General features: G+C 43.7%; 1 protein-coding gene across 2 annotated transcripts; it reads left to right on the top strand.

Annotated features, from left to right (window-relative positions):
* Positions 1-5,992: 5,992 nt before the first annotated feature.
* Positions 5,993-12,941, top strand: LOC109907755 (uncharacterized). Of its 2 annotated transcripts, XM_020505934.2 has the most exons (5): positions 5,993-6,595; positions 8,561-8,749; positions 10,374-10,521; positions 11,412-11,576; positions 11,782-12,941. In XM_020505934.2, the coding sequence occupies exons 1-5, from the start codon at positions 6,511-6,513 to the stop codon at positions 12,149-12,151; spliced, it is 957 nt and encodes a 318-aa protein (XP_020361523.1). In that variant the 5' UTR covers positions 5,993-6,510; the 3' UTR covers positions 12,152-12,941. The 2 variants fall into 2 exon arrangements, with proteins under 2 accessions (XP_020361523.1, XP_020361524.1); XM_020505935.2 differs by lacking the exon at positions 8,561-8,749 and having other exon boundaries at positions 5,997-6,595.
* Positions 12,942-13,838: the final 897 nt, after the last annotated feature.

The following is a 13,838-nucleotide window of genomic DNA, read 5'->3' as shown; positions in this document are numbered from 1 at the left end:
GGTTACCTCATCCCAGTCTCCTCGTCTGAGTCTGCTCTTGGGTTCCCCTGTTCCACTCAGCATAACAATTATAGATACATCAAGATGGCGCAGCAGTAAGACGTGTTTGTTTTCATCCCATGTAAACATGGTCTTTTCTTTTTTTTGTATACATTTAATTATATTTCAATCTCTTTTTTTCCATTTTGAATGAAATATACCTTTCTGCAACCCACCTCACCCAATGTGTTACAGATAAGCTTTTTTTAGACCTTATAACTGGAACCTCCATCAGAAGCTAGCCAGATAATTAGCTACTAGCTATTTAGTCATTGTTAGCCTCTGCTAGCGGTCTTTACATTTAGCTCGCACTCTAGTCGCTTTTGCCCGGACAATACCTACCAGTCTGCACTGCGCGATGTCAGCCCTGAGCATATCGGACTGCTTTTTTCCACTATGCTCTGGACCATTACACCGGATCTTCACAGCTAGCTAGTTGCTACCGAGTGGCTATTGTGGCTAACGCCCTTGTCCAAAAGCATGCACCAGTTAGCCCTGAGCTAGCCTCAAGCTAGGCCCATCTCCCGGCTAACAAAAGAAGTACACCAACTTCAATACCTCTCTTGCCAATTGGAGCAACGCCGATCCATCATATCTGGTCTGCTGGTCTGCTGTAATAATTCTGCCAATGTGCTCTCAACCGGCCTCTGCGTCGTGGATGTTGATGATCCATCTGCTAGCCTGTGTCTCCCGCTCGCCTAGCATAGTAATCGACTACCGAACGGCTTCCTGTTTCATCCATTGCTGCTCATTGGACCCTATGATCACTCGGCTACATAGCTGATGCCTGCTAGACTGTTCATTAACACGGTACTTCATTTTGTTTCTGTCTGCCCCAGCCTCAAACTCAGGCCCTGTGTGTAGCTAACTGACCCTCTCTGCTCATTCATCGCCATTTTGCCGTTGTTGTCCTAGCTGTTTACCCGTTGTTGTCTCAACCATTGTTGTCTTAGCTCTCCCAATCAACACCTGTGATTGCTTTATGCCTTCCTCTAATGTCAATATGCCTTGTATACTGTTGTTTAGGGCAGATCTCATTGTTTTATTTTACTGCAGAGCCCCTAGTCCTGCTCAACATGCCTCAGATAGCCCCCTTGTCCCATCCCCCCAAAAGCATGCGGAGACCGCACCTAGCTTAACTGACTCCTCCAGAGATGCAACCTCTCTCATTGTCACTCAATGCCTAGGTTTACCTCCACTGTACTCGCACCCTACCGTACCCTTGTCTGTACACTATGCCCTGAATCTATTCTACCACGCCCAGAAATCTGCTCCTTTTATTCTCTGTTCCCAAAGCACTAGACGACCAGTTCTCATAGTCTTTAGCCGTACCCTCATCCTACTCCTCCTCTGTTCCTCTGGTGATGTAGAGGTTAACCCAGGCCTTGTGTGTCCCCAGGCGCTCTCATTTGTTGACTTCTGCAACTGTAAAAGCCTTGGGTTCATGCATGTTAACATCAGAACCCTCCTCCCTAAGTTTGTTTTATTCACCGCTTTAGCACACTCTGCCAACCCTGATTTCCTAGCTGTGTCTGAATTGGTTCACTCCAGACTTGACTGCCCTGGACCAGCACAAAAACACCCTGTGGCGTACTGCACTAGCTTCGAATAGTCCCCGCGATATGCAACTGTTCAGGGAAGTCAGGAACCAATAGACAGTCAGTTTGGAAAGCAAAGGTTAGCTTTTTCAAGCAGAAATTTGCATCATGTAGCACTAATTCCAAAACGTGTTGGGACACTGTAAAGTCCATGGAGAATAAGAGCACCTCCTCTCAGCTGCCCACTGCACTGAGACTAGGAAACACTGTCACCACTGATAAATCCACGATAATTGAGAATTTCAATAAGCATTTCTCTACGGCTGGGCATGCTTTCCACCTGGCTACCCCGACCCCGGCCAACAGCTCTGCACCCCCCGCAGCAACTGGCCTATGCCCCCCCCCTCCTCTTCTCCATCACCTAAATCCAGACAGCTGATGTTCTGAAAGAGCTGCAAAACCTGGATCCCTACAAATCAGCTGGGCTAGACAATCTGGACCCTTTCTTTCTAAAATGATCTGCAGAAATTGTTGCAACCCCTATTACTAGCCGTTCAACCTCTCTTTCGTGTCATCTGAGATTCCCAAAGATTGGAAAGTGGCTGCGGTCACCCCCCTCTTCAAAGGGGGGGACACTCTTGACCCAAACTGCTACAGACCTATATCTATCCTACCCTGCCTTTCTAAGGTCTTCGAAAGCCAAGTCAACAAACAGTTTACCGACCATTTCGAATCCCACCGCACCTTCTCCACTATGCAATCTGGTTTCAGAGCTGGTCATGGGTGCATCTCAGCCACGCTCAAGATCCTAAATGATATCTTAAACGCCATCAATAAGAAACAATACTGTGCAGCCGTATTCATTGACCTGGCCAAGGCTTTCGACTCTGTCAATCACCACATCCTCATCGGCAGACTTGATAGCCTTGGTTTCTCAAATGATTGCCTTGCCTGGTTCACCAACTACTTCTCTGATAGAGTTCAATGTGTCAAATCGGAGGGCCTGTTGTCCAGGCCTCTGGTAGTCTCTATGGGGGTACCACAGGGTTCAATTCTTGGGCCGACTCTCTTCTCTGTATACATCAGTGATGTCGCTCTTGCTGCTGGTGAGTCTCTGATCCAGCTCTACAAAGATGACACCATTCTGTATACTTCTGGCCCTTCTTTGGACACTGTGTTAACAACCCTCCAGACGAGCTTCAATGCCATACAACTCTCCTTCCATGGCCTCCAACTGCTCTTAAATACAAGTAAAACTAAATTCATGCTCTTCAACCGATCTCTGCCTGCACCTGCCCGCCCGTCCAGCATCACTACTCTGGACGGTTCTGACCTAGAATATGTGGACAACTACAAATACCTAGGTGTCTGGTTAGACTGTAAACTCTCCTTCCAGGCACACATCAAACATCTCCAATCCAAGGTTAAATCTAGAATTGGCTTCCTATTTAGCAACAAAGCATCCTTCACTCATGCTGCCAATCATACCCTCGTAAAACTGACCATCCTATCGATCCTCGACTTCTGCGATGTTATTTACAAAATAGCCTCCAATACCCTACTTAATAAATTGTATGCAGTCTATCACAGTGCCATCCGTTTTGTCACCAAAGCCCCATATACTACCCACCACTGCGACCTGTACGCTCTCGTTGGCTGGCCCTCACTTCATACTCGTCGCCAAACCCACTGGCTCCAGGTCATCTACAAGACCCTGCTAGGTAAAGTCCCCCGTTATCTCAGCTCGCTGGTCACCATAGTAGCACCCACCTGTAGCACGCGTTCCAGCAGGTATATCTCTCTGGTCACCCCCAAAACCAATTCTTCCTTTGGCCGCCTCTCCTTCCAGTTCTCTGCTGCCAATGACTGGAACGAACTACAAAAATCTCTGAAACACTTTCTCCCTCACTAGCTTTAAGCACCAGCTGTCAGAGCAGCTCACAGATTACTGCACCTGTACATAGCCCATCTATAATTTAGCCCAAACAACTACTGTATTTATTTATTTATTTAGCTCCTTTGCACCCCATTATTTCTATTTCTACTTTGCACATTCTTCCACTGCAAATCTACCATTCCAGTGTTTTACTTTATTTAATTCGCCATCATGGCCTTTTTTTTGTGTTGCCTTTACCTCCCTAATCTCACCTCATTTGCTCACATCAAAAATATACATATTTTTCTGTTAAACTTTTTTTTTACCCCTTTTCTCGCCAATTTCGTGGTATCCAATTGTTTAGTAGCTACTATCTGGTCTCATTGCTACAACACCCGTACGGGCTCGGGAGAGCCCTGGCAACCTTGGTTAGCGCGCACTGCGACCTAGGCCAATTGTGCGTCGCTGCACGGACCTCCCGGTCGCGCCCGGTTGCGATAGAGCCTGGGCGGGAACCCAGAGTCTCTGGTGGCACAGCTGGCGCTGCAGTACAGCGCCCTTAACCATTGCGGCACCGGGAGGCCCATAGACTTATTTTTCTACTGTATTATTTACAGTATGTTTGTTTTACTCCATGTGTAACTCTGTGTTGTTGTATGTGTCGAACTCCTTTGCTTTATCTTGGCCAGGTCGCAATTGTAAATGAGAACTTGTTCTCAACTTGCCTACCTGGTTAAATAAAGGTGAAATAAATCAACAACAAAAAAATCTGCAAGTGTGACCTGTCGTATTCAATGAAACTCCCATGTTCCATGACTGAATTGAATTAAACTTTCTGTCACTCAAACTCACTTCTACATCCTGTGGGGTGTGGCCAATTTCAATTTGAATTTCAACTCATGAGTTAAATAGGAGTCAATTCCAAAATTCTGAATTGCGCCCAATCCTGGTATGTTTGTGTATGAATACTTTATTTGTCCATCTGATCGGACCATTTATAGTTTGAATTTGTCTTTTTGACCTAGTATAACTTTGTTATTTTTCAGAATCAATGAGCATTAATTAACATGGTTACTTTTCCTCCGTTGGTGACCCTGGCATCTAATTTGTACTGAAGTCCGTTTTGCTTTGTGTGGAGAGAGCAGAGTAGAGTTGGTGTGTTTAGGTCTCTACGCTACGAGCAGTGTGTCGCTCTTGGCTGGCATAAAGGCTATTCCATTAATAAGGCTATCTGATGAGCAGTATAATAGAGCTAAATGATTCATACCAGCCCAGAAGCAATTGGATGGTTTACCATTAAGCTAATTGAACTATGCCACATCAAAACGATCTGCCAGGGCACAAAAGGAGGAGCAGGAAAAACACACTATAGGGCCTTCAATCTCAACTCTGGACTTCAAAACCAGTTCCACTGCATTTATTTATTTATTGTTGCCCTCTAATCAGGGACTGATTTAGACCTGTGGCACCTGGTGGGTGTAATTAATTATCAGGTAGAACAGAAAACCAGCACTCTTTGGACCTTGTAGGATAAGAGTTGAGTACCACTGCTATAGGGAATGAGATGGACCCCTTGGACGGTGACGTGGTTTACTCTTTCTTCGGGAGAAAAGACTGATTATGTTAACTGGTTGGTAGAGGACTGCTCTATAGACGCAGGATGTGAAGATAGTGATTGAAAACAACTCCCACGTCATGTATTCAAATGCACCCCTGCACAGTACGCATCAATAAGGACATGATTTCCTGTTTGGCTGATTGTTCTTGTTCTTGGACAGCTGGTAGTGAAGTGTATTATGGGTAAACAAACAATATTTGTTCTGCTGACAGATTTCACTTGCATTGATTATAGGCTCTGACTAGTCTGATTCTGAACCCCTCTCTCTCTATCTCCTTTGCTTTCTCACCCCCCCCCCCCCCCCCCCCCCCCCCCCACACATATCTCTGGTCTTGTCCGATTATTAACCTCACCTCAGCCATGCATATGAATGACCAATGTTTATAAAGATAAAAATGATTCCTGTTCTGGCACAGAGAACAGAGTGGCGAGCCTCATGTAAATCATATTACATTAAAGAATGAATAGGCAACATTTGTATTCTATAAATCAGAAGGGCAACCTCCAGGACGTAATACTTTCAGAATCTACCCAGGAAACTCTAGGCCAAGACTAATGGTTTAGCTGTATAAGTGATGGTGATGATAGAGGATGTAAGCCAGCCAGACCCTGTCATGTGATGTCAGATTGAAGTGTGCAGTGGTGGACACTATCAGTCTCCATGATATCCTTTGATGCATTACATCATTCAACAATAAGCACATTCTGGATATCTGAGGCTTACAAATAGCATTTTATAAGAAATATAAAATGTGACTACTTCCAAATAGCTTATAGTATATCAAAAGACTGGTTATATATGCTTAGTGGTATGAATGACAGCATATAGTACCATTATCATAAAGTATAAAACAAACAGATCATCAAAGGCGGGGCAATGTGACAGAATCACCTCTAGCCCACAAACACACAGATTACTACTGTATTGTGAACTGAAAGAAGGAACTCGCTGCCAACCATAGCGATCATATTACATTACTTAATGTAGGCCTATTTTAATTCCTAATTCTATTCTGCCAACCTTCGGAGCGCCCTGACAACACGCCTATTACCGTGACATCAAGTGAACCAAGTGATATTCTGACAGCCTACACACCGATTAGTTTAGCAGAATCTCGCAGACAAAGAAGGACGGATTTTGCTCGGGACAGTCAGTGCGTTCCCAGAGCGCAGCGCGACATGCCGAGCCGATACACCAACACACCTACACACACACTGATGTTTTGCTGTTGGGTCTGTGTGCTCGGGAGTAAGAGACAGGAAAAAAGCAAACGCGTGAGCACGCACAGGCACTGAGACAGCTGCGAACACAATCCAGCACAGTGACCATAATTATCCAGCTGTAGGCTACCGTAGCATACTCTTGTGGGTCTCCTTGTCGTTTTTTTTTTACGCGCGTCCTGGAGGGGTTCTCGACGGTTGGGTAGATTACGTCCGACATGTCAACGGTTACAGCTTCGGTCGTTGATGTTTCCAGAACTATTTATTCAACCAAAAACGGCAACCGTGGCCGTAATTATACAGGTAAGCGAGTTTCAGGATGTATCCAATGTGGTGATAAATGTCATGTCATTAGTACAGTGCCTGCTTTATTGGAGGCATTATGTTAAATATAGCTGTAAACTGTGTGAGTATACCATCACAGAGTAGGCCTACCAACATGTAGCCTAATTTTGGAGAGAAAATGCATTCCATGACACACAAATAGCTCTTCATTTATATGATGTATCTGTACTCAATGAATTACATTGCAGGAAAACAACATTAGGCCTACTTTCTGCAAGCTACGCATAATATGTTTGCAAACTATCACATGACAACAAAACATACATGGAATAAAAGGTCTTAACGTTTTATAAGCTATGGCTGTAATGGAATAATAGAGTAGCCAGCCTATGTCTATTCTGAGCCTGCACTGTAAATAAGGACAAAAGAATGGAACGGGCGAAGTGAGAGTGTGTTCCTATAGATCACATGGTCTGAGAAGCTGCAGGTGGCTTTCAGAATGCACTGTTTCTTAGTTTCACACCAACTAACACTGCGGTTGTACTGAGCTAGGATGTACAGCTACACTTTTAAACACACACACGCTCTCTCTCTCTCTCTCTCTCTCTCTCTCTCTCCCTCTCTCTCGCTCTCTCTCACACACACACACTCACAAGTTACATACAATTGTCCTTGTGTACAATTTTTTTTTTGCATAAATATGGCGTTTTCTGTGGATCTGTTCTGGCTGGTGAGGTTTCATCATGGCCCTGAAAGGCCTACTCAGCAATTTAACTCACCCTGCCAGCCCAGCCCAACTGACAGAGAAAACTGATATCTTTGATAAGAAATCTATGAGTCACAGACTGCTGGAGAGCGCTGTCTGCCTGCCCTGCAGAAATGATGGTTTATGAATTAGCCTACCACCCAATAGTCAGCAACATAACTCTCTTGCTTGCTGACTCTCTCTGTCTCTCTTTCTCACTCTTTCTCTCTCTCTCATTCTCTCTCGCTATAATTCAAAGGAATACTCTCATGAGTCTCAGAAGTCTTGGAATTTACTAACACTATTTCGAACCTTATCTGAATTAAAACAACTTGGTTTCTCTTTCAGATACGTTGAGTTCAGGAAGTAATTTCTTGAACATGTCGGACCTCTTGTGGTGGCAAGAAAACACTGCAACAATTCCTAAACAATCGTAATAGGCCTAGGCTACATGATTTCACAGACAATGTCATTTGAAAATAGTGTTTGTAAATTCCAAAACTTCTGAGAATCGTGAGAGTATTCCTTTGAATTATAGTGAGAGAGAATGAGAGATGAATTACATTTTAATTTAATTACATTTCCGTTATACTCTTGAGGTGATAAGATGTGATGTGTTCCCAGTGAATGTGTTATGTGTTATATTAACCAATTACAGTAGCACAGCCAGTGTAGAAACAATTGACTGAACACGCTTCACAGGATGTGACAGAGCTGTTTTGTTTATCCACAAGCTGTGGCTTACTTTGATTCCTTCCGAAATAGACTCCTGTATATTTGCATTAGAGCAGTGTCATTCTGTTAAGGGTCATAGTTCAGTATGAAAACCAGAGCTCACAGCGAGAGTCAATTTTCCTGCAGCACCGTGCTGAGTCTGAAAACCAGCTGTTTAACATGGCCACAAATGGGACCTGAGTTTCTGCCAAGCTAGCAGGCCATTTATTTAATGATTTATCATGTTTCCTGCTTTGATACCATCAGCATTAGATGCAGCAAAGCATACGTCTGCAGATGTGGTGTGTGTTTTTCTCACGCAATACTGAGCAGCCCCCCAACGGGCTTCGATGCAGAGTGTTCTGTAATGTAGTGTTCTGTGCTGAAAGGACGCAGCAGCATTCCATTGTGAGGGTTCCATGTGGTGCTCTCTCCTCTGAAAGTTCTGTTCTAGTTTGAGTTATCTGTTATGCTCACATATGGCTGTATATACCATAGTTACCGTCTCCCATCACCCCCTCCAGGCCAGTGCACGCCCATGCCCCAGCCCGCCCTGGGCACCCAGAAGATCATTCAGGGGAATGGCACCAATGTGGGCACGGTGATCACCCTGCAGTGCCCATCCAGACACCATCTGGTGGGGGGCAATGAGGTGTCCTGTGTTTGGGGCAGCAACAGTACCCAGTGGTCAGGAGGCTCTCCATGGTGTAAACGTATGTATCTGTGTCGTTCCACGAAAAGAGTGCCTTTTGCAACCCTTTGATATTTTATGTAGAAATTGTGGACAAATATAGCATTTTAAAAAGCCTGTTATATTAAATTAAGTGTAATTTAATATGAATGAAGGTTCCAAAAGTTCAAAAATTCAGAATTTTGACATGTCCCTCCTTCACACCTGTGTCACTTCTAGATATGTTTTATCCCACTTAATCCCCAAATTAATCTAAACAAACAATGAACATTTAATAGTCAAATCATAGAGGTAAAGCAAGTGAGCTGGTTCTACTCTTTTGGGCCTTTTTCTGGTGTTTTGTGATAGAAAACTGAGTGGGTTGAGCGTAACACGTCAACCCCGTTACCCATAGATAGACAGGGTAGGAATATTTTAACAAATGTATTTTTGGTGTGAATCTTCCATTCAATTGCCACTCCCTGTTGCACAGAACAAGCTTTCATTCCTCCTGTCACAAGGGGATTAATGGCTGATTTAAGAAGAAATCGTCAACCCTGTTACAGTCAACTCTGTTACTATGTTTGGTACTTAATAGGCACTTACTATATTATATATTTTTTATTTAAACTCTTGAGATGGGAAAACCTGTTTTTTATTAAGTTGAACATCTGCGCTTTGAAAAACATTTTTAAAAGTTACACTTCTCAAAAGTCGAATGACTCATCTAATGCTGAGAGGATACTCACACACTTATGTACCACTGGCCTTTACTTGTAGGTGTTATAGTTACAGTTACAGTATGTTAGTATATGGCAGAGTTATGGCAGAGTTGGTCTGAGGACACCAGTCTACTCCTTTAGGACATGTTGTCATAGAAAATGACATACCAGCCAGCAATTAAAGCACTCCGCATTAGTACATTGCCAGTTATGTTTGTTCTTGAAATATTCATAGACGTCCTTTTCATATTTATAAGCCACTTATGTAAAGCATATTTGTATTCAATGAGGAACCGAAGTCCAAATGAGAGACTGTTAGGTTTGTCACTCTCTCACCCTTCTCCGTCTGACTCTAGGGAGTCAGCTCATCTGGCCAATCAATGGCCGAGAGCATGTGAAGACAGCTGTCACTTCAGTCATACACTATGGATGAGTCAGACTCTGCTTTATTGTGAAAATGAAAGTTGTCCTCTTAGGAAAGTGTGTGTGTGTGTGTGTGTGTGTGTGTGTGTGTGTGTGTGTGTGTGTGTGTGTGTGTGTGTGTGTGTGTGTGTGTGTGTGTGTGTGTGTGTGTGTGCGTGCGTGCATGCATGTGTAGGAGTATATTAAAGCTTCAGAATGCATTGAGTGGAAAAAGTGCATGGATTGCAAACTCCCTGCCTTTCAGCCTCTTAATTATTCTGAAATAGAGGAATATATTGGCGATAGTTGTATGTGCTCTCTGACCATGGGCAGTGTTATGTAGATGTCAATGTCATACTTTAGGTACCATGGTACCAAGGTACTTAATGATGTCTGTTATAAATGGATGCAATACACTTAAAAAGCATTCAAATATATTATATTTCCATCACTTTCTGGAGTGATTTGTTGTTATTTATCTTGTTTGTTATCTGTAGACAGATCTCATAAATTAATTGATAGATGTTTTATCTTTTCTTCCAGCGGTGTCCGCGTCGGAAGACTTTGGGTTCCGTGTGGCAGTGGTGGCATCCATCATCAGCTGTGCCATCATCCTCCTCATGTCCATTGCCTTCATCACCTGCTGTCTGCTCGACTGTGTCACGGAGGAGGAGAAGAAGAAGGAGGAGAGGTGAGAGGAGAGATGGAGGGAGGGAGGAGAGGAGGTGAGGAGAGAAGAGCAGAGCAGAGGAGGAGAGGAAGAAGGGTGAGAGGAGTGATGGAGGGAAAATGGGAGGAGAGGTGAGAGGAGTGAGGGAGGAGACAGGAGAGGCCGGAGGGAGAGATGGAAGTAGGATGGAAGGAGAGGTGAGAAGGAGAGACAGACTGGATAGGTGAGAGTAGATAGTAGATGAGGACAGAGGTAGGAGAGGGAGGAGCCATGACTAGTGGAAGGGGAGAAGGAGGAGAGGAGACCAAAAGATGAGACAGGACACATGAGAAGGAGAGTTGAACGGAAGAAAGGGGGAGAGAAAGGAAAAGGTGAGAAACAAGCGAAAGATGGAGAGCTGTAATTTATACAATGTGGTAAAGGGGATTGATAACAATATTGAGATGTACAGTAGCTATTGACAGTACAACATTTAGATTTTAGCAGATGCCTTTATCCTGAGCAACTTAGTGAGTGTATACATTTTCAGGTTTACAGTAATGACTACATACATTTTCATACTAGTCCCCCATGGGAATCGAACACACAAGCCTGGGGTTACAAGCATCATCCTCTACCAAGTAAGCAACATGGGACTATACAGATGTAGGATCATAATTTCAGCCACTTTGCTATAGCAGGAAAATAATCTTGTGAATTATTGAAATGAACATTTTTGTGTGGGTTGATACATTTTTCTTTAGGGCAAATCAAGTCTGAAATTTCAAAGTCGAAATTATTAACTTTAGAAGCCTTTTTAAACCTCAAATACACTACAAGTTTGGATTTCCAACTGTTCAGGAAAATTCTCAGCAACAAAAGAGTGAACAAATTAAGATCCTACATCTGTAAAAACTTTTTTGGGTTGCCAGGGAGACGCGTCTGTGGCACCAGCTAGAGCAAGTGGAACTGGAAGAGAACAGGGCCTCTCGCTATGGCCACAATGGCAGGAACAACAATAACAACACCCAGGAGAAGGCACTTCCACCATGGGTCAACCATGACCCTTCAATGTGTGACAATAAGAGACCCAGCTGGTGAGGACTCTGTGTGTGTGTGTGTGTGTGTGTGTGTGTGTGTGTGTGTGTGTGTGTGTGTGTGTGTGTGTGTGTGTGTGTGTGTGTGTGTGTGTGTGCCTGCGTGTGTGCCTGCGTGCATGCCTGCGTGCGTGAGTGAGTGCATGCCTGTTCATGCTTGTCTGCCTTGCAAAGCTCAATGTCTCTGTGTCTGTCCTCTCTACAGGTATCATCAGTACCCCTATGCTCTGACTGGTCCAGTCCAGGCCTCCCCCACTGGCCCAGCCCTCAACTCAGCTCCTCTTCCCTGCAGAGGCTACAACCAGCCCATCCTCCCAAACATCTCAGGCCTCTACCACAACCCAGGTCTGCCACACAATCCAGGCCTACTTCAAAACCCTATCCCAACCCAGTATCCAGGTCCACCTCGGACCACGGGCCAGGTTCAGAACCAAGTGGTATCCCCAGGCTCAGGCCTGGTCAGGCAGTATGGAGAACAGGAGGGCAGTGTATCTCCACTTCTGGGGAAGCCCTACAGGATGTGTCGACACCCCCTCTATGTCAAGGAGCGCCCCGTACGGGTCATATCCGTGTGAGGTCACAACCAGGAAGTGACTGAACATAGACCTCAGGGTCATGGATAAACTGAACATCAACCAGCTGGAAACTATATCCAAAAGGAAAGAGAACCACCTGAATTGTCACCAAGCCTATGCCATTATTAAGCAGGCACCAATGAATATCGCCGGACTCAATGACCACATGACCATTTATTAGTCATTTGACATTGACCTGCAGTAGACCATTCAGTGACAAGGCAGCATTTCTAGGGTGCATCAGACATGTGCCTTAAACACAGACCCTATCCCTCTGGACACTGCCCGAAGCGGAATGTTGCGCTTACAGGGGAGAACTGTCTTTCTTCCATAGGAATCACTTATTATGTTTCTGCCTGATTTCACAGTGTTCCTCCTGGAAATGTACAATAGTAATAAACATGTGCACAGTAAATATTTCAGTTCTGAAATGGAATGTCCTGTATCTCTGAGCCATGAACTCTATTAATTATGATTCTGGAAAGAATCATGTTGTACACTATTCAGCATTTCTTTAAATGTTTGATGCTTCTGCTTTGATGGATCAAGGGTTAGCATGTGTAGGCCTACATTTCCCAATCCTGTTGTGTACAATATGGGATGGTACTTCATGGTATAAATAACTCTAACATGTTATTCTGTACTATTGGAATGTGAAGGGAATTTTATGATACTTTTTAAAATGTTCCTATAGCTTACTGACAATGATGGTACGGTGTGCAAGTTGATTAGTCCCACTGCAGATGGATTGACAATTAATCATGTAATAAATTATATGTCCTTAAACTTTTCCAATCAATGAACAAAGATGTGGCAGAACCTTGCATGATGATCAGTTAGGAATACGATTGTAAAGGAGTTTTTACCAAAATAATCGAATCGAACCAAAATAGTCATTCACCAAGTTAGGATGAGAGGTTTGCCGTCAATAAAACAACCAATCAATGAACAGACTATTTTTGAGTGATCCAAGAGACTCAATATTATACTTATGTGGGTGCCATATAAAACATATATAAGTTACATAGGTAGGTAGGCTACAGTGTAATTACAGTGTAGGTACACATTCTTGCATAGTTTAGACCTCAGTCAGTGACGTGACATATTAATAGTCATTAGTGCACCACTACAGTGGGGCCGGGGTGTTCGGCTGGGTGTGCTGTCATCATGGGAAGAGCGTCAAATTAGGGAGAGGAGAAAGTTAGCGAAGAGGCAGTCATTGGCGGCGAAGAGGCATCCGTTTTCTTCCATGGCAGGTTATTGAATTTGAATATAGCTTTTGCGGCTTTTGATTTATGGGTGAATCATGAGCTGCAGAGTACAATCTGTCACAACTGTCCACAATGTCTTCTCACCACCCGGCACCTGTTGCATGCTGACCTTCTCAATCTACAACAACTCAAACGAAAGTATTGGTTGTATTTAACTTCATTATTTTACCAACATGAAAGTAGATCCAAAATAATCGCAGGTGCTGTAAATGAGATTTTAGATTTTAATGTTTAGGCCTATATAGGCTAAACATTAATAAAATCAGGACCCGGTCTTTCAAAGATAATTTGTAAAAATCCAAATAACTTCACAGATCTTCATTGTAAAAGGTTTTAACACTGTTTCCCATGCTTGTTCAATGAACCATAAACAATCAATGAACATGCACCTGTGGAACGGTCGTTAAGACACTAAC

The sequence above is a fragment of the Oncorhynchus kisutch genome, linkage group LG17 (assembly GCF_002021735.2).
Source record: "Oncorhynchus kisutch isolate 150728-3 linkage group LG17, Okis_V2, whole genome shotgun sequence".
Taxonomy (NCBI): Eukaryota; Metazoa; Chordata; class Actinopteri; order Salmoniformes; family Salmonidae; genus Oncorhynchus; species Oncorhynchus kisutch.
The sequence above is the reverse complement of the archived record's forward strand: the minus strand, read 5'-3'. Positions and strand labels throughout refer to the sequence as shown.